Source organism: Hippopotamus amphibius, chromosome 3 (genome assembly GCF_030028045.1).
Source record: "Hippopotamus amphibius kiboko isolate mHipAmp2 chromosome 3, mHipAmp2.hap2, whole genome shotgun sequence".
NCBI lineage: Eukaryota > Metazoa > Chordata > Mammalia > Artiodactyla > Hippopotamidae > Hippopotamus > Hippopotamus amphibius.
In genome coordinates, this window is record NC_080188.1 from 38,015,995 (window position 1) to 38,041,495 (window position 25,501).

The 25,501-nt window shown below is 31.9% G+C and overlaps 1 protein-coding gene across 1 annotated transcript in view; it reads right to left on the minus strand.

Moving 5' to 3' along the window:
- TECRL (trans-2,3-enoyl-CoA reductase like) overlaps positions 1-25,501 on the minus strand; it is a 106,126-nt gene that overhangs the window by 79,104 nt on the left and 1,521 nt on the right. The window contains exon 2 of the mRNA XM_057727847.1: positions 83-134. Within this exon, the coding sequence (XP_057583830.1) occupies positions 83-134 (52 nt within the window). The remainder of the gene's footprint in view (positions 1-82; positions 135-25,501) is intronic.

The window sequence follows — 25,501 nt, forward strand, 5'->3', positions numbered from 1 at the left end:
TGAGCTTATTCTTACAGGTACTCTTAACAAATTTGAGAAAAAAAGACTGTAATATAAATTCAAAATTGTATATGAAACTTACATGCTTTGTGAAATTTTTGTTTAACATCATGAATAGTGGATTTTTGTGTCACCTGAAAAAGAAAATAGAGAGAATTATAAGGAAAAAGTATTCGCTTGTTTGTTATATATTTGTTTAAGAAGAAAACATGATTTAATATATTTAAAATATAAAATAAGTACAATAGCCAGAAACATTGCATCAGTATAGCTTTTGCAAAGTTTTATGTTGGTGTATAACAACAATACTGTAACTATGTGAGTTCATCCAAATGTTTATCTCAAAATATATTCCTGACTTTTCTCTGCCCATGTTATTCAATTTCTGATTTCCAAATTGATCAGACTGTCAATTAAAAGTATGAGTAAGTGCAAAAAAGAAAAAAAAATCCTATCTAAGCCCTGTAGTTAGTTGTGTTCTTAAAACTTCCATCCAAAAGTGTCATAAGCCCATCAAAAATCTATATTAGATATCTTTTTTTGCTTCTTTAAGTATATTATTTTTATTTGATCCTAATCTACTAAAATTAACTCTTTCTAATGTTAGAAAAGTGAATAAGGGAAATGTTTCTTTATCTAAATAGGAAAATTCATGCGATAAGAGTTTTATCCAAACACGTCAAGCCACCACAGTACTTTTTGACTTTCTGACATTGTTCATATCAAACTTGCAAACTGAAATTCCAGTCTGCCTCTGATTCTTCATTGGCTTATCAAAAACCCAACAATCCTTCAAAGTCTACGTCAAAGACATTTTCATGATCATGTTAAGTCAAATTTATTTCCTTTCTCTAAACATGTATAGAATATTGTGTACATGATTTGTTTTATCTTTTGCTACACTAAAGATCTTCTTATGGCTGTTTTGGAGGACAAAATAAAAAAAAGTGCATAAAGGGATGCCGCATAATAACACTCCAGGCAGTTCTTATTAATGTTATTATATGATATATAATATTGTATTATATATCAAAAGCATAACAATGGATACATTTCTTTTACTATAGTCCACGCCCTCCTGTAACCAAGTGTGTGCTTACATTCAGAATTTTTCTTACTTATTCGTTGTATATAATTTACTAAGCAAGAAAGTTCTAAGATTTGAGCACTGAAGAATGATATTAATTTCCATTTATGTTATACTTTAAATAACAAAAGAACCCTAAATGATTCTATAAGTATGAAATTTTAAATTCTTCATACCATTGTCCTTTCTGGAAGATGTAAGGAAATATTTGAAACGTTTTTAAAGAGCATAATGTATACTTATATGCTTGAGCATGCCATATTTCATTTTAATTTTGATTATTGAACTTTGATATTTGAATTATATTTTTAAAAAGTAATGGTTTGTTTTAACAATGTTTATTGCTTTATCTCACTATTACTTAATCACAAAGCACTATTATATGTTGTGTCCTCTGATGAGGATGCCTAAAATCCACATGCTGTTTTCTGGAGTAACAGATACTTGTCCATCAGTCTTTTCAAGGACCATCTAACTTAAAAAATAATAATAATTTTCATGATTAACAACTCCTCATGGTTTGTTATATGCTCAGCTTGTGCTTTATGAGGGCACGTAATCTTGTGTTTGCTTCCTAGTGGTTCCAACAATCTATGAGGTCCTTGAAGACAATGATATGGTGTATTGTAGTTTGTGTTTCAACATGTAGCACACCATATAGCATATAATAAAGTGTTAAGTCACTTTTGTTGAAGTCAAAAATAAAGCTGTGAGTGCAAAGTCACATGAAAACAGAAGCTTCTTGATCTGACATGACATCTTTCACTAGTAGATTACTACGGAAAAGTTGTATGCTTTTTTTCCAAACCAGCATACATTAAATGACAATCTTCCAACTTGACATATGCATTTTTTTTTCTGAATTTAAGAACTTTCAAGACTAAGATTATGCTCGCTTGAAAAACCTACATGTGGGAAGTGGGTTGTTATTACAGGCTTTTCACAAAGTTTAAATTAATTTTTTAAATTACATTTGACTTTCAGTTTTTAAAACACTGATTCTGCATAAATCTTTGAGAACTGCCCTTTCTGGAGCAATTTTAGTCAAGTACAACAGAAAAAAAATGCAATTAACCATTAAGTGATTCAGGTGGTGTTGTTCAATTAGCCACAAGACTGTGCTCGATCAGTTCTTTCAGTACTTTAGTTGTACTCAGAGCACAAAGGGAGGAAAAGATGGCAATTAACAGAGCATGTATTACTTTCTGATTACTAAATTGATGACTCTATAGCTTCATCAAGAAGTATATTCATAATAACCTCTACTTTTTAGTCAGTTTTACAACCTCTTAAAAAGGACAAACTATCATTACAATAATTTATTCATTTTTATAACAATTAATTGTGCAGATGGGAGAAATAAGTATTCCATCATCTGAAATCCTGAAATTCTCTTCATTAATGTTTCTTTCTAATCAGAGGAAATTAATCTTAAAATGTTAAGTATACAAGGTAAATGATGTTTCTTAGCAGAACTAAAAATTTACCTCTAAATTTCAATTGATCATAGTTGAGTTTTGGGTCATCATTACTTTATTCAACACTTAAGTTGATGGACTTTCATATTCAAGTGAAATTTAGGATTTGCTCAAATTTGCCCCCTGTGAACATACTGCAATATTTCACAAAAAAACTTTTTTTTGCACTATTACTACTTTTTAAAACTATATTTTAGCCACTTTCTTAGGAACTCCTTAAAATGAACAGATATCTCCAGAATACTGTTTATCCTGCTTAGAGAGATGAACATTAAATGGTAAGGAAAAACAACTTGGAATTTGTTTGACAGAGTAATTGCAATGTGCAAACCAAAAATTGTTAATAAACTTTGTAAAGAAATGTGCCTACTAAAGACACAGAGAGAATATATGGTATATATAAAACAAAAAGACACATATAATATATAAGTTGCATATACTTTACTCATGGACAGGGAGTTTTCTGAGTAAACAAACATTATTTTACTAGTGAGTAATCTTCAGATTGTATCTAAAATACAAATAAGCAATCTATATGAAAACATTTTTATAAATTCAGAACATCTTTGTCATTTTATAGAATATTCAAAATTTTTGCTATGAATGAAATTGACATTACAATATAGATATGCAGAAATATCAGTTTTAATAGGTTTAAATGTTTTAAATTTAACTGGATTTCATTTACTATTTGAGAAATTAGAAAATTGTTTTGTATTCTATCAATTTTATTTTTATATACTACAGCAGATTATTTAAAACAAGTTTTTGTTATGTCAAAATAATATATGTACATATACACACATATGTTTCAGCTTTTAGTATTGTAACAAATGGTTCTTTATATGTTGCAATAACACATTTGGTCAATTCTTTTTTTATTCAAAAAGAAAATAAACATTAATAGATAAATTCTTTAAAATTTTCACCAAGGAGTTTTCAAAAATATATTCTTCTGAATAACATGCTTTTAAATATATACTTTACTCCCCAGTAAATTATGTGTAAATATACATTTTATTTAGGAGTATAGCCTAGATATTATTTATTTTCTTATTACATATATGTATATATCATATAAATATTATAAATATGAGTAGAGGGAAAAGTATGGTGAAAAAGCATGACTGAATTTCTGATTTTATTATATATAATTTTTGTATATATATTATATTATTATAACATTGCAGACATAAATAAATACAATCTCAATAACCACTCTAAAACTAACATTTAATTTTGTAATCCTTCAATGAGATCAAATGTCCTTTAGTGACTAGAATATTAATTTATAGTATCTATTACAAAGCCATTTCATTTCTATTCAATATGAAAATAGTAGTCTTTATATATTATGTATTGAATAAATGGCTATTTCTATATACTTGTTTTCTGCCTTATAGCTTAAAATTCTAGCATATGGAAAATATGAAAGAAATTTAAAATTGCAAGTAGAGTTTGATAACCTATCAAAATATATATATAAAAAAAGAAATGTTTTTTTAAAGTAGAAAATATTCAGATTTTATAGAACACACAGTTTTCCATGGTGATTAGTCTTTCTGTAATATTTTTTAGAATATATGTTTTATAACCTAGGTGAGACTATTTTAGGACTAGAGAGGATCATAAAGACCACAGAATTAAAAGCATATTTTAAAGAATAACATAAAGCCTGGTGAAATTAATGTTTATGATTACTTCTTAGATAACTTTGATTATACTTTCCTATTGCAAGTTTATGAAGTCAAGAAAATAATCCTTGCACTCACAAAGGTTTACACTTAACATGATATTACTGAAATAAGGAAGCCCAAATCATATTTAAATGAAGTGGTTTCTGTATAATATTGAAGGACTATTTCAAATAAAATAGTATTACCTATGAGCAAACTAATAAGTAATCACTAAGAAAAAAAATCTGTTAAAAACATTAGTGATCAAATGACAAGCATATTTTTTTCCAGTCACACATATTATTACATGAAAATTAACTATATGAAGAAAATAGTAAACAAATGAAAGATATTCTACTACCCATTGATTAGTCATTCAGTTCCATAATCATAGGGAAAAGACAATGTATGTATGCACAATCCAAATTAATTTATATTCATTTGTTTGAAAAAGGTGATTTTTCCATAAATGAAAAAAACTCTACACCAATAATACAATTTATCAAAATGTAAATGAAGATAAAACTAAAGGGGAAATTAAAAGTCCATGTGATATATTTTAAATCTAGTTTGAATTTTCTTAATTATAGTCTGTAAAATGTTTTGGGGCCATATTTAAGTGATGTAATTGCCTAATGATCAGAATAAAAAGTCTTGGAATAAGTAAGGATTTATAGTCTGTTGAAAAATTATTTTTTAAAACATAATTGGTTTCCACTTGTTGATTTGCAGTGACAATGACAGTAACATTTACCAAAATTGTTTTGCATTTAGTTGTAAAAGGGAAAGGTGATGTTTATAAATACTTCAATTAGTAGTGCATGAAATGTATTTTGAATAAAGGCTCAAATATAGTGAAAATAACAGTGAAAGTGATAAGTAATAATGGGCTCAGTATTAGTAGTATCTATCAATGTTTTGTGTATATGTACATATGTATATACTATTTATTAGCAATAAAAGTATACATTATTCTATGCTATTGTGGTGATGGTGAAAATAGCCACAATATTTTGTAGATCTCCCATCAAGAGGCAGAGTTTATTTCCCCAGATGTAATATGTAAGCTAGTCTTGTGATTTGCTTTTACCAAAAGCATGTGTTGAAAGTGAGGCTGTGGAAGTCATGAATCTAAGACTCAAGAGGCCATGTATTTCTATTTGTTCTGCTAACACCCTCACATAAAGAAGCCTGAGCTAGCTTCCCCAGTGATGACAGACACATGGCCCTGTTGCACCCTTTCCTAGAGCTCACTCCCAGATCAGTCACCCAGCAAACTGGCAGCAGGCTGCAAGTCCTTGAGCCCAGCAGACATCAGCAGATCTGCTGAACAGCTGAAAGCTAAATCACCGAACAACAGAATAATGAGAAAATAAATGGCCTTTGTTTTAAGTTGCTAAGTTTTTGAGTATTTGCTCCCAAGTGGTAAAGAACTATTAAAAACATTAATCATGTAGGGAGGACAAGGAAAATAAATTTATAGCTCAATCATTTCATTGTACAGATTACAAGCAAATTCAAAAGAGTGATATTTACTTTTTAAAACTGTACATCAGGTTTGTAAATCACCTGAGATATTAACTCTCTTGTGTAATTAATTTTTTGCCTCTTTCTACTGATGATATTAAAGATATATGTAAATTAACTTTAAAAAAAATACACTCAAATGTCAAATTCTGTATGCAAAAATGAAACTAACATGGTACCACTGTGAACTATGTCATGTGTTTAGTTTTGTAATAAATCTGAAACTATTCATGACTCACATAAATACTTAACCTAAATATTCAAGATACCTAGTATTTGCTTTTGAAAGATGCACAATGCAGTTAAACTGAATTTCAGCAAAAACCAAAACAACACAAAACAAAAAATAGTAACAAACAAATATAAGCAAAAATTCATAATGCATAAAATCTTAAAATGTGAGGTTCATTCAAGGAAATCCCCATTTTAATATTTACATTATCTCTTGGGAAATGAGTTATTATGGGTAGCCAGTTTTATAAAAATGTTGGATTACCTACCTCTTTAAACATCAAATATTTAAATCCATACAAGGTGAATACTTTTCTTCCTAAAATATATTTATTAAAAATATATTTTAATAATTATTTAGCAAATATTTGTTCTATTCATCATCTCTACTTCTCTAGAAAGTGATGCTGGTTGTGCTGGACTTGGCTCTTTGGTTTGCTTTGTACAATGGAATGTGCACAGATGAGGCAATGTCAATTTCAAGCCTTAGGTCTTAAGAGGCATTTTGAGGTTTCATATAACCATCTAAGAGCTACTGACTTCTACCATGATAAGTTTTGGAATGTGGCTCTCATTTCTTGGACTTTTCTTTGCATTCGCTTGCCCCAATGTCACTTGTCTTTCTTGCTTATAAACCAGGCATCCAATATAGTTTCGACTAAGTAAATCAGTTAGCAGAATTTGAATGAGAAATTGGGGCTCCACATACGATTAAAGTGAATGAAGTTTGGAATATGAATTTTGGAATAAATAACTTCATTGCAAAGAGTCTTTGCTTACTCTGGTAGATTTATAATTGTTCAAAATATTTGTCGTCCTTCCCTGGGCAGGCCTTCTAGAGGAAATCATTGGTATCTCTACCATATTGAACTCAGCCTGACACAGATTGACCAGTGAAATATGAGATGAAAACAAATGTTTAATATCCAAGCAGAAGCTTTGCAAGCCAGAGTGTGGCTCACCAACTGCCATGGACTGAATGTTTGTGTGTCCCAAAACTGAAATGTTGAAATCCTAACCCACAATGTGATGTTATTATGAGATAGGGATCTTTGGGAGGTAATTAAGTCATGATAGTGGTACTTTCATGATGGAGTTAGTGCCCTCATGAAAGAAGCTCCAGAGAGTTTTTAGTCCACTAGATAAAATAAGAGAATGGCAGCCTGCATCCCAAAAGGGGATCCTAACCAGAACGTGACCATGCTGGCACTGTGATTTTGGACTTCCAACCTCCAGAACTGAGAGATAAATTTCCGTTGTTTAAAAACCACCCCATCTGTATCACTTTTTATAGCAGTTGAAACTAAGATATCCCCTCTCTGTTCACTCTACTTGGAAATTGACATGAGAATGACAATGACAAGAGCTGCTTCATCAACCTGGTTGCAGAACAGAGAGCTCAGAGCACACAGCTTACCCACATTGGCATGCCAAGAGTGAGAATTAAACCTTTGTTATGGCCCATCTTTGATTATTTGGAGTCATTGCTTAATCTAGACTGAAAGTTACTTTTATTTATTGTATGTTGTGTACATTTAAAAAGTGGTGGGCCTTTTTTTTTAGATAACTTGATTAAACATATTGATGTGGAAGGACTTCATATCTTATAGCTTGACAGATTTAAAATGACTTCCAAAACATCAGAGATCACTTCAGATTTTGAAGTGATGGTCATAAATTTCTTTCTACCTGCTTCAAGACTTATGTTATAGTTTTTAAAATATGGAGAATGTGAAATGAGTTTCAAGCAAAAATAATTAGGGAGGAAAACTAACTTTCTAAAGTTCATATTATTAATTAATTGTTTGACATCAAATCACAGAGATAGATGCTACAATTATTTCTGCATCACTGGCTCACTGCCTTCATAAATGCTACTACAGAGTGCCAGCCACTGAAAGTGACTGCATTACTTTTCAGATTTCACTCTGTGTATTGCCTGTTCATGGATGAATTCATCCTCAACAATTAAACAAATTGTGAGTATATTTCATCTTAGAACAATGAAAAATTTATTATTTAATGTGCCTGAAAATCTAAAAACTGATTGATGATGAAATGGGCCATGAAGTTTCAACACCTTCTTTATGTCATGGGTAAAAATAAGACATTCTTTATCTGGAAAACTGATCTATGAATTCTCATGACTTTGAATGCCATATATTTTCATATGCTCAGATGTATATCTCTGGTACTAACGTGTTTTCATAGCTGCAAAATTATATGTACAACTGGATATTTAATATGTCTACATGAATGTCTGACAGTGATCACAAATTCAAACATCCAGAACTGAATGCTATGTGGGTTAAGCCAAGAACTGTTTCTATTCTATTAATGACACCAATATTCAAACAGTTTTTCAGACTAGAATCTTTTTACAATTCATGAATTTTCAGCTTCATTATCTGAGAAATCTGAGTTCTCTTGATACAACCTCTTATAGTTAGAATCACCCCCCTTCTGCTGCCCATTTTATTCAGTATTACATACTAGAAATACATTAGGTACTCATTAAACATTCACTGAAGAAATTAATATGCAGTGAATAGATGGAATATCTAATATAGCCAATTTATTGTTATATATATGTATATAATAAAATTTTATAAACCTGCTTTACAGTTTTCTGCATGTGTTCATTAAAATATTTTATTTAAATTTTTTTTCAGGTTTATTGAGGTATAATGAACAAATTAAGTGATATTTAAGATGTACAATGTGATGATTTGATATACATATACATTATTAAAGGATTTCCCCAGTGAGTTAATTAACATATCCATCACCTTACATACTTTTTTTTGGTTTTGGTGAGAACATTTAAATTGTAATCTCAGCAAATACAATACTATCAGCTATAGTCATCATGTTATACAATAGATCTTCTGCCCTTATTCAACTTATAACTGAAACTTCATTCCCTTTTAACAACCTCTCTTTATTTCCCCCAACCCCCATGCACCAGGAATCACTTTTCTAATCTCTGATTCTGAGTTCAACTTAAAAAAAAATCCACATATAAGTGATACCATGCAGTATTTATCTTTCTCTGTGTGACATTTCTCTGAGCATAATGCTCTTTAGTTTCATCCATGTTGCTGCAAATGACAGAATTTCCTTCTTTTTAAGAAAGGCTGAATAATATTTCATTGAATATATATACAATGAATATATATATATATATATATATACACATACACAATATATATACATATTTTCTTTATCTATTCATCTGTAGAGAGACACTTAGGTTGTTTCCATGCTTTGGCTTTCGTAAATAATACTGCTATAACATGGGAGTACAAATATCTCTAAGATAATGGTTTCACTTCCTTTGGATATATAACCGAAAGTTCGATTATTGCATTATATGGTAGTTCTATTTTCAATCTCTTGAGAAATACCCACACTGTTTTCCATAGTGTCTGTGGCAATTTACATCCTCACCAAGTAGTGCACAAGGATTCCCTTTTCTTCACATCCTGGCCAACACGTTATCGCTTGTCTTTTTGATGATAGCCATTACAAGAGGTTTGAGGTGATATCTCATTGTAGTTTTGATTTTCATTTCCCTGATGACTAGTGATTTCGGAAATCTTTTCATGTACCTGTTGGCCATCTGTATATCTTTGGAAAAATGTTTATTTAGGTCCTTTGTTTATTTTAAAATTGGGTTACTTATTCTTTTTCTATTGAAGTGTATGAGTTCCTTATATATTTTGTATATTAACCCCCTATTGGATATGTGGTTTGTAAATTTTTCTCCCATTTCATAGGTTGTCTTTTCATTTTATGGATGGTTTTCTTTATCATGCAGAAGGTTTTTTGTTTAAGTAGTCCTGCCTTACTGTAATCCTACAGTTTTAAATGGATGAGGAAACATTACACATATCTATGTGTGTGTGTGTGTGTGTGTGTGTGTGTGTATGTATAACTGTTTTTCATCTCTCTCTTTCTCTTTGTTATATTTTTGTAACGATGAAAAGATCTCTAATACTGACATGACAAAATCATGAATCTCATCTTTAATTCAAGTTTCATCAAAAGCACCTCTCAGAATAGTCTAGGTTGTGTTGCAGAACTCATTGATTTGAAACAACATATGCTAAGTTTTCACATGCAGCACATGTATATCACAGGTCGACTGATGGAACTACTCTGCATTTTCCACAGTCTAGGATCTATGTTGACATAGCAGACATCATATGAAACATTGCTTCTTTCCAAGGCAGAAGTTGGGGGGGAAATGGTAGTGAAATTAGGTTCCTAAAGTTTCCCTCAAGAAATAAATACTTGTCTTTCACTCTCATTTCACAGCACAAAATCCGTCACTTTGAAGAGGTAGGCAAGATTAATTCTACCATGTTTCTGTGTGAGAACCAGAAAAAATCTTAATAAACAACACTAATATTTACCAGAGTTTAATATTTACCTTCTGATCAAATAGTTGGTTCCCTACCCTTTACTCATGTTGTGTGTTTTCAAAATACAACAGTGTGTTCCCATGGAAGCAGTGAAAAATTCTTTTTAATTATGGTATCAATCTCAAAGTCCAAGATGCCTGAATGATGTGAGGTGTTATACGCCTATGCAACCCAGAGACCTATGAACTAAAAGACAAGGGATCTGCTCTCCAAGAGCCAACTTCCTACCCATGGGCATTAAGAAACCAAAAATGCTTTCAATGCTTCTAAAGTCAGTCTCCAAAATGATTAAAATTTTATTTTATTACGTAGAATATTATAGAAGACCATAAAACCAGGCACTATTTCCATCGTTTATCTTTGTGTCTTAAGTGTTGGTTGGCCAAAAAGTTCATTTGGGCTTCTCTGTAAGATGTTATGGAAAACCCCAAATGAACTTTTGGCCAACCCAATAAAGATATACCATGCATGCTATTTTACTCTCAAGACAGATAGATACAAGTATATAGATATAATGTTACATATATATTTAAAACATTATTTTATACATGCTAGAGAGAGAGAGAGGGAGGAGAGAAGAGAGACAGGCTAGAAAATTTAGGGTTTTTTTTTTTTTTCAGGTTGGGGAGACAGAATATGAAATATAATTCATTTTCCCTGTTTTACATAAGACATATGCTTTCCATCATTGACCAGGAAAGACATTAGTTTCCTGGACACATGAGAGAAATAAAATATAGTCAACTATTACACAGATATAAGATCAACTATTTTGTTACATGAATTACAAAGTTACATCCATCACCAGTGTGGCCTTATATATAGTGTCCATAAAATCATGATTGCAAATAATAATCAAAATTCCTTCCCCACTGCATATGTCAGGCAGCTTAGTCTCTGTTCCTCCTTGTCCAGAAGTGGTAGCTATTAACCATGATAACATCATTATTCTCCTCATTGTTGTGCAGTTAAATTTTTTTTTTGAAACTCTTATCAGTCTCTTTTGAAAGTAGAAAAATTAGTCTTCAGTAGTTATGCAGGGCATAGGCTTCTAGAGTACACTCATCTCACAAGCTTAAGTGTAGAAAAGGCAAACACAGAATTCATAGTCCCAATTAAGACAGTTTTAAATGTAAAAGGTTTTTATTAAATACACCACAACACAAGAATAAGAAGTATTTTACATGTAAGGAATTCTACCTCCAGACATATGTTTTCTGGCTTCTGTAAATTGAACAGACTCTAGGTGACAAAGAAATAATGCAATAACAAAACTATTTCACCTGCAACAACAAATGCCAAGTTCTATTTCACCTGGCGATATTGTGGAAACTGTATGGGCTGTAACTACATCTGATAGAAACTGTAGTATATTTATAGCACATATAGTATATTTACTCTGTTTTGCTACATGTACTGATGGTGTTCAGTGAAGACCCATGTAGAGTGTAGATCAGTCCGTATGTTAGAGATGACAGTAATTTAAACTAGGATGCTAACAGTTCAGTGAGGAGATATATTGTATATAGAATGAAATGATTTACTGATTGATTGGATGCAGTAAAAACAGGGAGAGATTCTAGAGAGTTAGCAGCTTGATAAACTGGCTAAGGTGAAACTTGCTCCATCAGTTCATTAAAGAATTATCTTCATAGGTGAATTCTCTGTTGATGGAGACACTTTGATCATGTTGCAATCACATGCTGATTGTTGGTCTCTTCCTCCTCCCAAATGAATAACTTTGGGGCAATGACATGAGCAGATATGAAAAAATTTCACATTCCATCACATACGCATTATGTATTCTAGAACTCCCACATAGGACAGTCATTTTAGGATTGATGTGGTGGTGAGTGGTGTGTGTAATTAGAAGAGCCATAGTCAGGCAAAAGGGAAATGGGTGTGTTTCTGTACAGAAAAAAGCTAACCTTTGAGCCCAGAATTTTTTCTATTATAATACAGTATAGACTCAATACCAGTTAACTAGAAAATTAGGTATCTTAGCCAAATTGCTTACATACTTAAACTATGACATGCATGGACCATTAAGTTATTGAATTCTATTATCAACAAAAGCCCAAGAAGACATTATGTCTATACAATGCCAGAAATGCCGATTGTAAAAAGTAAAAGCAAATAAGTAAATATACAGATCTATTTATCTATAATTACAGAAAACCTATTTGACTTCTTTCTTCCCTATTTGAAAAAAGCAGGTTTTGTTTCAGCAATAAACATCTTAGGGTTTGTGGCTATTCTTGCTGTTTGTGTTCTTGTCATGTCAAGATTTAAAAGAATTCTACATAAAATAGCTCTTCAGATAAAAGTAGTTTCTCAATTTTAGAGTGAGAACTTTTTGAAACTTTTCTATCTATAAAAAAATAGTAGCATATATCTTAATGATTGCCTCAGGATTCTATGTTAAAGTCATGGTTAAATTAAATTCTGACTATAATAGGATTTTATTAAAGTTTATGAGAAGCAGATAATAAATATATATTTAATGGCACACAGACTAGTATTGACAAATAAAGGACTCAATTAGACAGGCAGTAATTCATCAAATGTTTCACAAAAAGAAATTACTAATTACATTATAGTTTGATTTTTAAAAAATCAAATAACCAATAATTACAAATCAAACACCCAACATGAAGTCATATTACATGGCTATTTGGAATGCAGTAAAAATGTGTAATGGAAAAACTTAAACTTCAGTAAGAAAAAAAGGACAGGTAATGATTCAGTCTTTTTTCAATATGATGTTAGAATGATGAGATAAGAAGGCAGAAGTACAGCTTTCCTTGATTTAAGAGTAAGATCAATTCTCAAACAAAATATGCATTAGCTAGATGTAGTAGGCAGTTCAAAATAAATATGTCTAAAAGAGAACTAACTTCTCATAGGAAAATAAATGTGTGTGACATTCATAGGCTTTATGTGGTGACAGACTGGTGGGCTCAGGTTACTTAGTTGAATCCCAGTAGATCAACAGAGATTGAAAATTATTTGACTACTGTCAGTTTAAAAATTCACTAATAAAACATAATGTACTAATGGTATGGAACCTGAAAATTGTGCACATTTGAACCTTTTAAGTAGGTAGGGAATTCATCTTTGTCTTCCTTCCTAAATTCTCCAGAGGTTTCTTTATAGCAGTATGCCTTCGGTTAAAGTCTGAAAGGCCAAGGATGTAAGGCATTTAGAGGAGATAATTTCTACTTTAGGAGATTGCCCTTTACTGTTAGAGCCATCCCCAGGATGATCCTTCAGTGTGCTGGGACTCTTTATAACTGGAAGAGATTTCTAAAGCTGCTTTCTTCAATAGAAGACAAAAAAAAAAATCACCCATCTGTGCTCAGCACCTTGTTCTTACCTCTAGTTTAGCTTGGGTTATATTATCTTGTGCTGGACTATTTACATGTAATTATCCATTACAATATGGTGAACATCTGAAGAGGAGGGAACAGATTTTGTGTGGTTTGAATTGGTTTCTATGTTGGTATTCATAGCGTCTATTACAGGGCCAACCAACTGGAAGACTGGTATTCTTCAATGTATATGAAGAAAAACAAACAGGGTAAAAGGAAAGTAGGAAGGAGTGGAAGAGAGAAATAGAAGGCAGGTGCTGTTCTAGGGTATGCCCCTGCAAGATATTCTTGTAGGTACTTGATAATAGTCAATTGAAAACATTTTAAGGATAATATCACTTCAAACAGTGATTGCCTCCAAACCTTTGAGATCTTATCAAATAGCATAGCTTATACAACAGAAAGTAAGATGAAGTGTAAGTATACAAAAATCTAAGATCACTTACATTTATATATAATTTCAGGCTATGTGGAGCTTAGATACTGTCGTTCCACGAATTCTAGCAAAAATATAAAGTTCATCACTCCTATGTTTCTAATACTAATGCAAATGGAAGACCTCAAGGAAGCACAAACATGCCAAAAAAACACGTCATGAGGATATTACAAGTCTTCATGTGATATAAATATGTTTCCACTTGCTGCAATATTGCCTTTTCAGTCCTCTCTCCCTTAAGCCTTTAGTTAATTTAAAATATATTTTTAAAATGGAATATTTATTCCTTAACATTGCCTTAAATTATTGCTCATTTGTTAAATACGTCTGAGGAATAATTACAGGAAAGAAAGTTGTTACTAGATAACTAAGCACTGAAGTCAGTAAAAGGAACAATTTTCAAAAGTTTGTTATATTTAAGTAACATTAAGATCATGGCAACAAGTTAGGTAATATTTTGATAGTTCTTTGTCAGGCTACCAAAAAGTACAATAAAATGTTAATCTGGACAAGGTACATGCTTAAAATAAATTTCCTTTAATTTCTTAAAAAAATCTTATAAAAGCATAAAAGGTCACATGAAAAATATTTCCAGAAACACATTATGTAAGCACAGTCTTTATCTTTTTTGCTTGAACTGTTATATTACGGAAGAACTAAGAACTGCTTCATTGTGAACTTTCTGATGATTAGTACAGCATGCACATGTTCAGGTTTTGTCAACTTTAGCTACACCACTAAGCATGGTATTGCTGCCTGGCTTCCCTAGTGTTTGACCAAGCAGTCTTCAGTGACCTTAAACTGACTTGCCCCTCAGGCAAGCCGATGCCCTCAATAGCAGCCCTCAAAGTCAGAAGTAAATGTAAGTTTCTGATATGACTCCCCGACAGCTCTTATGATCACAATTTCACCTGCCTGCCAAGGCCTCCTCCTTATGTGCTCCTTAGATAAGACTCCTACAGGTTTTACCAAAACCCCACTCTTTTGGTTTGAATTGACCAATCTGGCTTTAGTCCAGAAACCCCAAAGCACTCCATTCATGGACCCTAATGAAGGCATGTGCCCAGGTCCTGACTCTCTTGGTCTGTACTCTGAAGTGTAGTCCCTTGAGGTCTGCTGGATATTTCCTCCAGGACCTGTGAGTACTAAACTCAATTTCAGTTTCTCTCCTGGTCTGTTGTTGAATCTCGGCTTACCATCTGGCACCATGTGCTCCACTTAACAAGTGCTAATTTGACAAATTTATAACAGGTTTATATCTAGAGAGATTGCCTCAATTCATTACAAATGCGAACAGCAAAATCCCAGTGAAACAAAATTAAACTGAAATAAAATGGTAATGGAATATTCCTTTCACCTGTGATACCACAATCTAGTCTATTGAACCTGGACAATTCTATTGAACTTGGATTGTCTAACCTATGTGGGCTATAACTATATTTGATAGAAACTACTGTATATTCATTGAATAATTATTCTGTTTTGTTATATACATGGTATTGAGTAAAGATTTAATTAAAAATATATATGTATAGTATATTTACTTAAAGTTCAAGTGTATCCTAAAGACGTGCCCAGTGACATATTTAATCTGAATTGTTTTATACTTATTCCTCAGATTTGGATGATACACACATATATACAAGAAAAAAAATAATTTAACTTTAATACTTTTATTACAATGTAAACATTTTGTTAAACCATCCTTTATTTTATAGTTTGTTAGTATATTTAATTGATTTGAGAATTCTCCTGGTATAATTAAATTTGTAAATTTTGTTAACCTACTTTATTCAAGGCTCTGGGTCATAGCCATTTCCTCATGGAAATTCCTCATGGAAGGTGGTATTTGTTCAGGTGCCTCCAATGAGGTAACTTGTGTCAGCAAAATATAAGGGAAAAGAAAACAAAGCCATTGCCCAATGTCTCAAGCTGGTTAAGTGTGAGGGGTGGCTGAGTATCCTCAAAGCCTAAGCAGATCCCCTGATGTCATGTTGCCTCCCAATGTGTTGGTCCTGAACAGGCTCACAAAATTTCACTTCTCAGTTTGACTGAAGTCTCTGTCTTCAGTCTTGTTACTATTCATTCTATCTTCCATATGGTTGCCAGATTTAATTTTCTGAATGGCAGATCTGAAAACATCACTCCTCTGGTTTGAAAGAGAAAAACATTCCAGATGCCTTTACAAGGCATGTAGGCCCCCTACCATCAGTCCCACCCATCCATCTAAACTCAGTTCCCTGCATTCTGGAGCATCACACCATGGACTTAATTACATCAGGCCAGAAAGCTTGCCTATTACTTTTCTGTCTCTTTGCCTTTGTTATGCTAATCATTCTTCCTAGAGGATGTTCCTTTTACCCCACCAATAGGAATGTATATTTTTAAAGGTCTTTTTGAGTCCATCCTTCCAATGAATTCAGCTTTCTCATCCTCTTGCCTAAACATCTATCATATAAAATTATTCTTTCCTCAACTTCCTTAGTATCATTTGTGTTAAACTCTCCTATGTTGTCATATTATAATTTGTTTTAAAATGGGTAATCTCTCTTTCCAATTTGACTTATGCATATCAAGGTAAAGAAATGTGTTTAATTTTCAAATCTATGTAACCTAAAATAGTAACTCTTTGTCTAATTTGAATAACAAAGTAGACATAACCCTTTCACCTCTACATATCTTTCTAGGATACAGTCACCACGTCATAGCTATGTTCTTTACATGGAAAATATTGTCTAAGTCTTATGTATTTTTAAACATGTGATTCCAACTATTAACTTTCTTCATTCAGTCTTGAATTAATAGGAAACAGATTCTATTCTTTTTTTTTTTTTTTTACCTGGACCATTTTTAAAGTCTTTATTGAATTTGTTACAATATTGCTGCTGTTCTATATTTTGATTTTTTGGCTGCAAGGCATGTGAGATGTAAGCTCCCTGACCAGGAATTGAACCTGCACCCCCTGCATTGGAAGGTAAAGTCTTAACCACTGGACTGCCAGGGAAGTCCCAACAGGTTCTATATTAATTGCAGAATACAACCTTCCTAATTTTCTTCCTTTAATGGTTGTTAGCATTTATTTTTTTAACCTCATCTTTACATTTTCAAGGGAAACATGATTCATTCACTTTCATTTGTCTAAAAATGTGTCATTGTAGCTATAAGTTTTGTTCCATATTTACAACACAAAGCCTTGAGAGTTATTACTTTATTGATACTTTGCCTTTCAAGGAAATGAAGTCTTTAGAATGAAACCCAAGAGGAGCCTGAATATGGCATGTTCTAATTTTGCATCCAATATAAATTTATTGTCCAATAGCATTTATGTCATTTGATCTCCTTGAATCACGGCAATGGTGAATTTTCATGTCATCTAGTTTAGTGCTTCCTAAACTATGTAGGATAAAGTACCATTTTTGAAAAATCTGTACTTTGTTGTGGACGTTTGTAAAATGTGGACATTTGTAAAATACGATGAATGTTACAAATATGGACCTTTGTAAAATACAGTGAAAATAAATTGCTAGATAAAATTAAATGCTGATACACCAAATAAATCCTAATTTTAAAACGATTTTTTGATTGACTAAGCACAAAATTACTCTTTCAAATATTATGATAGGTACAAATGCTCATTCCCAACTACTAGATTATATAATGTGCATGATGGAGTTTTAAAACAATTATTGATATTACTGGGACAAAAACCACATCTGCTTATAGGAGATAATACTGGCATATGAATGATTGCCATCTCAGTTGGACCATGAAGAATAAACATGAATTAGACATAAGATTGTGACAGAACACTCCAGGCAGAGGAATCAAATTTGATCAAAACTGAAAGAATGCAAATTACAAGACTCTTTTGGGACTAGTAAGTATTATAGAATATTGAAACATGGAGTAATAAAGAAAAGGTAGAAGATAATCCCAAATATGTGAATTGGCCAACCTAAGAGTCAGTATAGAGTTGAAGAATGAAGAGTTTGGGACAATTATGTTTTTTAAGACTTCTACCTACAAAAGAAGGGCCTTCCAGGACACTCATCATTTCCTATTTTCCATTGCTTGTCATCCTCATTCCAGACTAGATTTACCCCCAAATCACTGTACCTAAAGTGGTCTCATTAAATTCAACAATGAATGCTGCAGAATTTAATTCAAGGGATACTTATAGTACTTCTTTGTTTCTTAGCTGCATTTGACTCTACTGATCTCTCACTTCTTACTCAAATATTTTTTCTTAGGCTTCTGTAATATAGTATTTGCCATATTTCTTCTAACTCTCTGGAGCCTTCTCCTTAGTTTCCTTTTTCATCTCTTCTTTATTTAAAATCTTCACATTTTGGTGTTCTTCAGGTTTCTATGGCTGATTTTTTTTCCTTCTCATCCATCTTATTGTTCTTTCTTAATTTTATCTTCTCTACTCCAATGGCTGCAAAGATCACCTATGTGTTTTTTTTTTAAATTTTTATTGGAGTATAGTTATTAGAGAAATGCAGACCACCTATATGTTTTTAATTCCCAAGTCAACATATTTCATCATGACCACCATCCTGGTTCTAGATCTTCACAACCAAAAGCCTACTGGTTATCTCACAAAGATCACCAATTTAAAATGAATAAAACTTAGTGTTTGCGTCCTGCCTGCCTTTCTACTTGTCTGCAAAAATAATAGGAAAGCAAACTAATAACAAACATAAAAATTCACAAAAAATATTCAGTTAATTATAGCATCCTCAGGATCTACAGTTGCTCAAACAGCAATTTAAGTTCATACTTGCTGCCTACCTGTCCCTCAATCTTGACAATCAAACAACATGTCCTGCTGTTTCTACTTCCTAGTGTCTGTCATATCCTTCTACCTCTCTTCATCTTATTCACTACCTGGACCATGCATAAACACCATTTCTCCAGGGACATTTTCCTGTTTCACAGACCAAGTTATCTTCCTTTGTTTATCACCCCAAATTACCATGTTTTTCCTCCTACAATGTAGATATATTTGCACCTAAAATTACTTCTACACTGTTTGTCTTCCACAGGAAAGAATAAAATCTGTGAAAATAGGAATTTTATCTGTTTATGTTAATGCATTATCTCAAACAGGTAATAGAACATTGAACACATCTCTCAACAAATATCTTTTGAATTAATAAATAAATTGTGATACTATAAAATGTCAAAATAGAGAATGGGAGAATGGCTGAATCTGGTAAATTTCAACTATTTCCTTTCTAGAGGCATCCTCCAAAACTTACTTATCTATATTGACTTTCTAAATAGAGTATCATTGCATCTTACATATTAGGAGATAGAAAGGACATCTTCTTAGCTTAATTGTAAACAAAAACAGTTTTCTTAGATGGTGATACTTGGAAAGTGAAAAAATGTAGACATAATTTAGTTGATTATATGTAATAGCATATATTAGTTTTGTAAATGTCACTCATGAATAGTTTTCTAGAGTATATTTTTTTCTCTACTATTAAATTGACATGCAATGCTTGTATATCCATTGGTATCTTTCATGGTATAACATAATGTAAGTAGCCCATGCATATTATTTGGAGTATGAGAGTTGCATATAGAACTAGTAACTGATGCTACAAAGATGGGTCCCTGTGACTATGCTGTCTAATTCTAGTACTTCCTAGTCATTTAAGAAAGGGATAATAATAACTATCATTAAAAAATGCCTAAATTTTTATAGTCATGATAAAAAAGTATCAATTCAGTTATTTTCCCACTTCAGTGGAATAATAATATTTTAAAATATATTGCCACTGTCTAAAATATAATGTTCATTTGCAGAAAAATAACCATGTGGCATATATGGTGCTACATTTCACATACAAATATAAAATTCTTAGATAGTCCTGGAAGATAGATATTAACCCTACTTTGATTTGATATTTACCCTACTTGGAAAACCAAGAATCAGAGTAGTTGAGTAATATGTTAAGGTGATAAGACATTTATGATTTGCAGAGCTCAAATGCAGACACACATATGTCTGACCTCAGAGCATAAACTATTGTGCCACATTGTCTCTCATCATATTATATATTTGGACTGTATATCATGACCAAATATATATAATAGGTCTACCTTTTCTGAGAAATATAAGTCAAGGCAGATAATATTAAACACTGATTATTTTGAAATTAGAACTGCATACAATATTATGGAATTCTTAAGTATATAATAAAGAGAGGTGGATATTGGGGATCCTCTGGGTTCATAGAAAATGATTATGCTAATTACCTCTCTTGGGAGGAACCATTTATTTTAATTTCTTAATTTTTAATATAAACATTTTGAGCACATTTTTTCTTTAATTTATTATTAAAGGGACTTCAAAATATTTTCAGTTTCTAGGTTTGAATATTAACTAATGCTATTTTATGTTTATATTTATAAAATAGAATGCATAAGAGCCATCCTTTGTCTTAAATTGAAGGGCAAGTTGACATCCTTCTAAAACAGGACCTCTGTCTTGAGACACTTTGTACTGGAAGTCAGATGCCCCAATCATGAAATAAAATAGAACATGAGAATTTTGGCCAATGGAGGTCATTAATCTTTCACATAATAGTGTATAATAGTTAAGAGCAAGGCACAGAATGTGCATTAGCCAGGTTTAAAGCTTGGTTATAAGAGACACTAAGTTCTTTTCAACACTCTGTGCCACATTTTCTTCATCTATACAGGGAAAGAATAATAATAATATCTAAATCCTTTTATAGAAAAGAATAATAAGGGGCAGAGATATTGGACCATATCCAAGGAAAAAGAAAAAGCAGTCCAGATTTATATTAAAATTGTGGTCTGTGTAAATCTAAAGGTCATAAACTTTCAATTATATCATGCTGCATCATAAGAAATAGAATGAAGGGGATGGAGATGGAGAGGAGAAAAAAGGGGGCAGATATGGAAAGGAGAGAGTAAAACAATAGAGGAGGAAAAGTGGAATAAAAAACAGAACAGAAGGAGAAAGAAAAAGAGTGATGGAAGAAAAAGAAGATATTGTTATTTGCATATATATGAAATTCTGAAAATTGCCATTAGGCCATTTTCAGGCAGATGCCACTCATTTTACAGATGAGCAAATTAAGGCATAAATATGCTAAATTGCATGCCCACGGTAAAATATTAAAAGTGGCAAACTCAGACACTAAGAATTCTCAAATTTCCTAATTGAAGTATTAAAAGTGCAATTTTTATGAAGTCTTACTACCCTATTATTTTCTATACAGTTTTCTGGTAAACATTGGTATTTTTATCATTAAAAATATTGGAGAATTATTGAGTACTTTATCTCATTTGTAAGAAGTATTTAAAAAGCTTTTGAGAATTTTTACATAGAGTATATAAAATAAGAGATGATAGAGGGCTCTTGAGGTCAAGTTCCTTGGAGAAAAGATTAAAGAAAAAAGAATGTGATAATACTGGAAATGTTTATCAACCCTAGCATTTTAGAGTTCTTTCCTTGCTCTTGAATCATCCGCTTGTCACCAGATAAGCTTCTGACATTTTAAAAAATAGAAGTGAGACAGGAATAGTTAGCAACTGGAAATTACTCATTGTTAAAATTTTAAAATGTATTTTATATACATTTTTGATGTTCCAAAAATATTTAAAGTGATACTTAACAATGTTTTAAAAATCTGCTCACCATTTTTATCATTCTTTACAGTCATATTATTTAAATTATTCATGGGAAACAACTACATCTATTAAATAATCCCATCTGCATTGCCTTCCTTATGAAAAGCTTGCTAGCTTTTGGATTAGAACATGACTATTTGTTAGTAAATTATACACAATACAAAGTTAAATTCTATACATTTTTGTTGGGAGCAAGCCAAGAGGAATTTGGGCATTCAGTGGAATTATTTAATTGTGTCTTTTCCTGTGAATGTATTTACATTTATTTGATTGATAATTAGATTTATAAAATAGTAAAAATATTTTCAAATATCATACTCCTCCATTCCAAAACTGTCACTGCTAATATAAGTGCATTGTCAAATCCACATATCTCTTGAACAGGCATTGATTTATTCAATAAATATTGGTTAAACACTTTCTTTAGGCCAAGCACTGTTTTAAATGTTGGAGATACAGGAATGAAAAGACCCAAATCCCTGATTCTATGAAGTTGGCATAAGAGGGGTAGGCCAAATAATAACCAAAATGAAAAAAGGAAAATAAGCGGTATGTTAAATAGTGATATGTGTTAGTAAAGAAGTAGAACAGGGGAGAATAATAGAGGATATTGGCAGATATTGCAATTTTAAATAGTCAGGAAAGGTCCCAAGGAAAATGTGACAGGTAGCTAAAGACCTAAAGGAAGACATTGACTAGTTTTGAGTAAGGAATGATATTATCTGACATGATTTAACAGGCTAGTTCTGGTTGCCATGTAGAGAGAATTTTGAATGTGCTAAGGACAGGGCAGAGGGAAGATTTAGGAGTGCTGGCAGTAGATGTGGTGAAAATTTGTCAGTCTGGATATATTTGAAAGTATCACCATGAAGATGGACTGTATGTGGGCTATGAGATTACCAGATGAGTCATGATGCTTCTAAGTGTTTGGCTTGAGCTATTTGAAGGATGTAGTTGCTACTTGTTGATTTGGAAAACTCTGTGGAAAATTTTTTTGGGAAGACCAAGTGCTCAGTTTTAGATACATGAAGTTTGAGTTGTGTAGTAAACATCCAAACAGATGGATAGATAGATGGATGAATACATAGATATATAGATAAATACACAGATACATACACTCATAGATATACAGAGAAATGGATTTGCATTTCAGGGGAAAAGGATAAGCTGTGGTTACATATTTATGAGTCATCAATAAGCAGATGATATTTAAAGCTATAGGACTCCATATGGTAAATGACTAAAGATGGGGAAAAGTCCTGATGGCTAAGTTGGTGACCGTCCACACCTAATACATCAGATAATAAAGAAACAGCAAGAAAAAAAAGAGAAGCCGGTGATGTGGGTTTTTAAAAAATGTGTGTGTTATCCTGGAACTCAAATAGCAAATATGTTTTAAGGAGAAGGATGTGCTTAACATTGGCAAATGTTGCCTGTATACTGAGTAAGTAAAGTATGAGAACTGACCTTTGGATTTAGCAAGATATTTATCACTGCTTCACGGGTGACCTCAGCAAGTTCATATTCTGAGAAGTGATAGGGGCAAATGCCTGAATACAGTGGGTTTAGAACAGAATGAGGAGAGGAAAATGTGGACAGACAACATGAACATAATGAAAGTAATGAGAGAAATGGGATAGAAGCTGGAGAAGATATTGAAGGCGATAGAAGGATTTGTTTCGTGTGTGTGTGTGTGTGTGTGTGTGTGTGTAAGTAAAAGAACATGATTCAATATGTTTTCTTTAATCCATGGAATTATTTTAATGTTTTTGTCTTATGAATATCTTGAGTAAATACTTTGTCCATTCTGAAGTTAAAGTTATAATATCTAGATGCAAACAAAATTTCTACTAGAAATCAGCATATGTTATTAAAACACATACATCCTACTCATATTTGAAAATTTATATCTAATGTAAGCATTATAACAAATCTTGTCAATAAGTATTGTTAAGAAGTCAAATTTACACACTGTGCCACTATCACCAGTTTCATCACTTATTTTTTCTTGGATTTGTAAGTACATTAAATTTCTCTTTCCAAATGATTATTAAATTTAAAAAATTATTTTCCCTATTACATTCAAGACATTATGCTAAATGTGTTACCTATCTTACTCTTATTCTTCACTGTAGGCTTACAAATAGATTTTATTAACCTATGTTCTAAATAAAATTCCTGGGGATCAGAAATTCAGTGACTTTCCTGAGGCTTTGATAGACGTGACTGATGTAGCAGGGATTCAGTCCAGATATACTTAGTTCCAAAATATAAGACCTTTAACTTTTCTACTTTATAACACTAAAGTTACTGAAAGACAGAAACTAAGTTATAAGCAGCCCTTTTTTTGTATACTGGGTAGAGCCAAGTACAATGAGAGGTAATTAACATGACCTTACTGTTAATACAGCTGTTAATTTGTCCAAGAAATAACCAATATATTGGACAACAAACAAAATAATTTTCTCATTCACAATTATGAAGCAAAAAAAAAAAAAGAAACTAATCTAGATTATTTTTTCTTTCAAATGTCTTGCCATCATTATGAAACAATTTACCAAATCACAAAGTGAAAACAAGACAAAACAAAATTCATTCTGCTTACAAGTCAGAGATTTGGATGTAGTAAGTTGCACATCGGATGGTGTTGATTGTGCAATAAAGGCTGTGAGAAATCCAAAATTAATCGTCTAGCTAGCCTACTGAAGTTCCCTAAAGGTTTGCCACTGGAGGTGCAATTACCAGGACTCTTAGAGTTCAAACGTGAGATTCTGAAACTGAATCCTTACCTCGAAAGAATGCTGGCTTTCTGCATGCTTAAATTTTGTGCAGTTTAATAAATACACAAAACTGTAAAGCTCTATGTCTTAGCTTTAAATAAAATCTCAATAACAGAGAGTTTAAATGTACTAGGAAAATCATTAGAAACCCAATATTTTCTCACTACTATAAAGTAGATTTTGTGTCAACGTTTAGACACGTCAGAAAAGACGCAATAACCAGCCTCATTTTAGAATCTTGATCTTTGGAAATCCTTGACCAATATAATATCTTTCCATTTATTGTTTTATTCCCCTTGATTTCACTGTATTTTCCTCTTAAGTTTTAAACTTTTGGTAGTGAGGTACTGCAAACATCAACAACTTCTGGATGATAATCATATTTTTAACATTCTACGGACGTAGAAAATAAACTTATGATTACCAGGGGATGGGAGGAGGAGGTATAAATTGGAAGATTGGGAATGACATATACACAATACTATATATAGAATAGAAAACTAATAAGAACCTGCTGTGCAGCACAGGGAACTCTACTCAGTACTCCACAATGGCCTATATGGAAGAGGAATTTTTTAAAAAAGGAGTGGATATATATATATGTGTATGTATAACTGATTCACTTTGCTGTATACCTGAAACTAACACAACATTGTAAATCAAGTATACTCCAATAAAAAATCTTATTCCTGTATGATATAAAATATACATTTTACTGAGATACTTAAAGTAAATTGTAACATGCCTGAGGTTTGTAAGTTAAAGGTCTATTATACATAATTCATAATTATCATTTACACATGGCCCCAGTTGT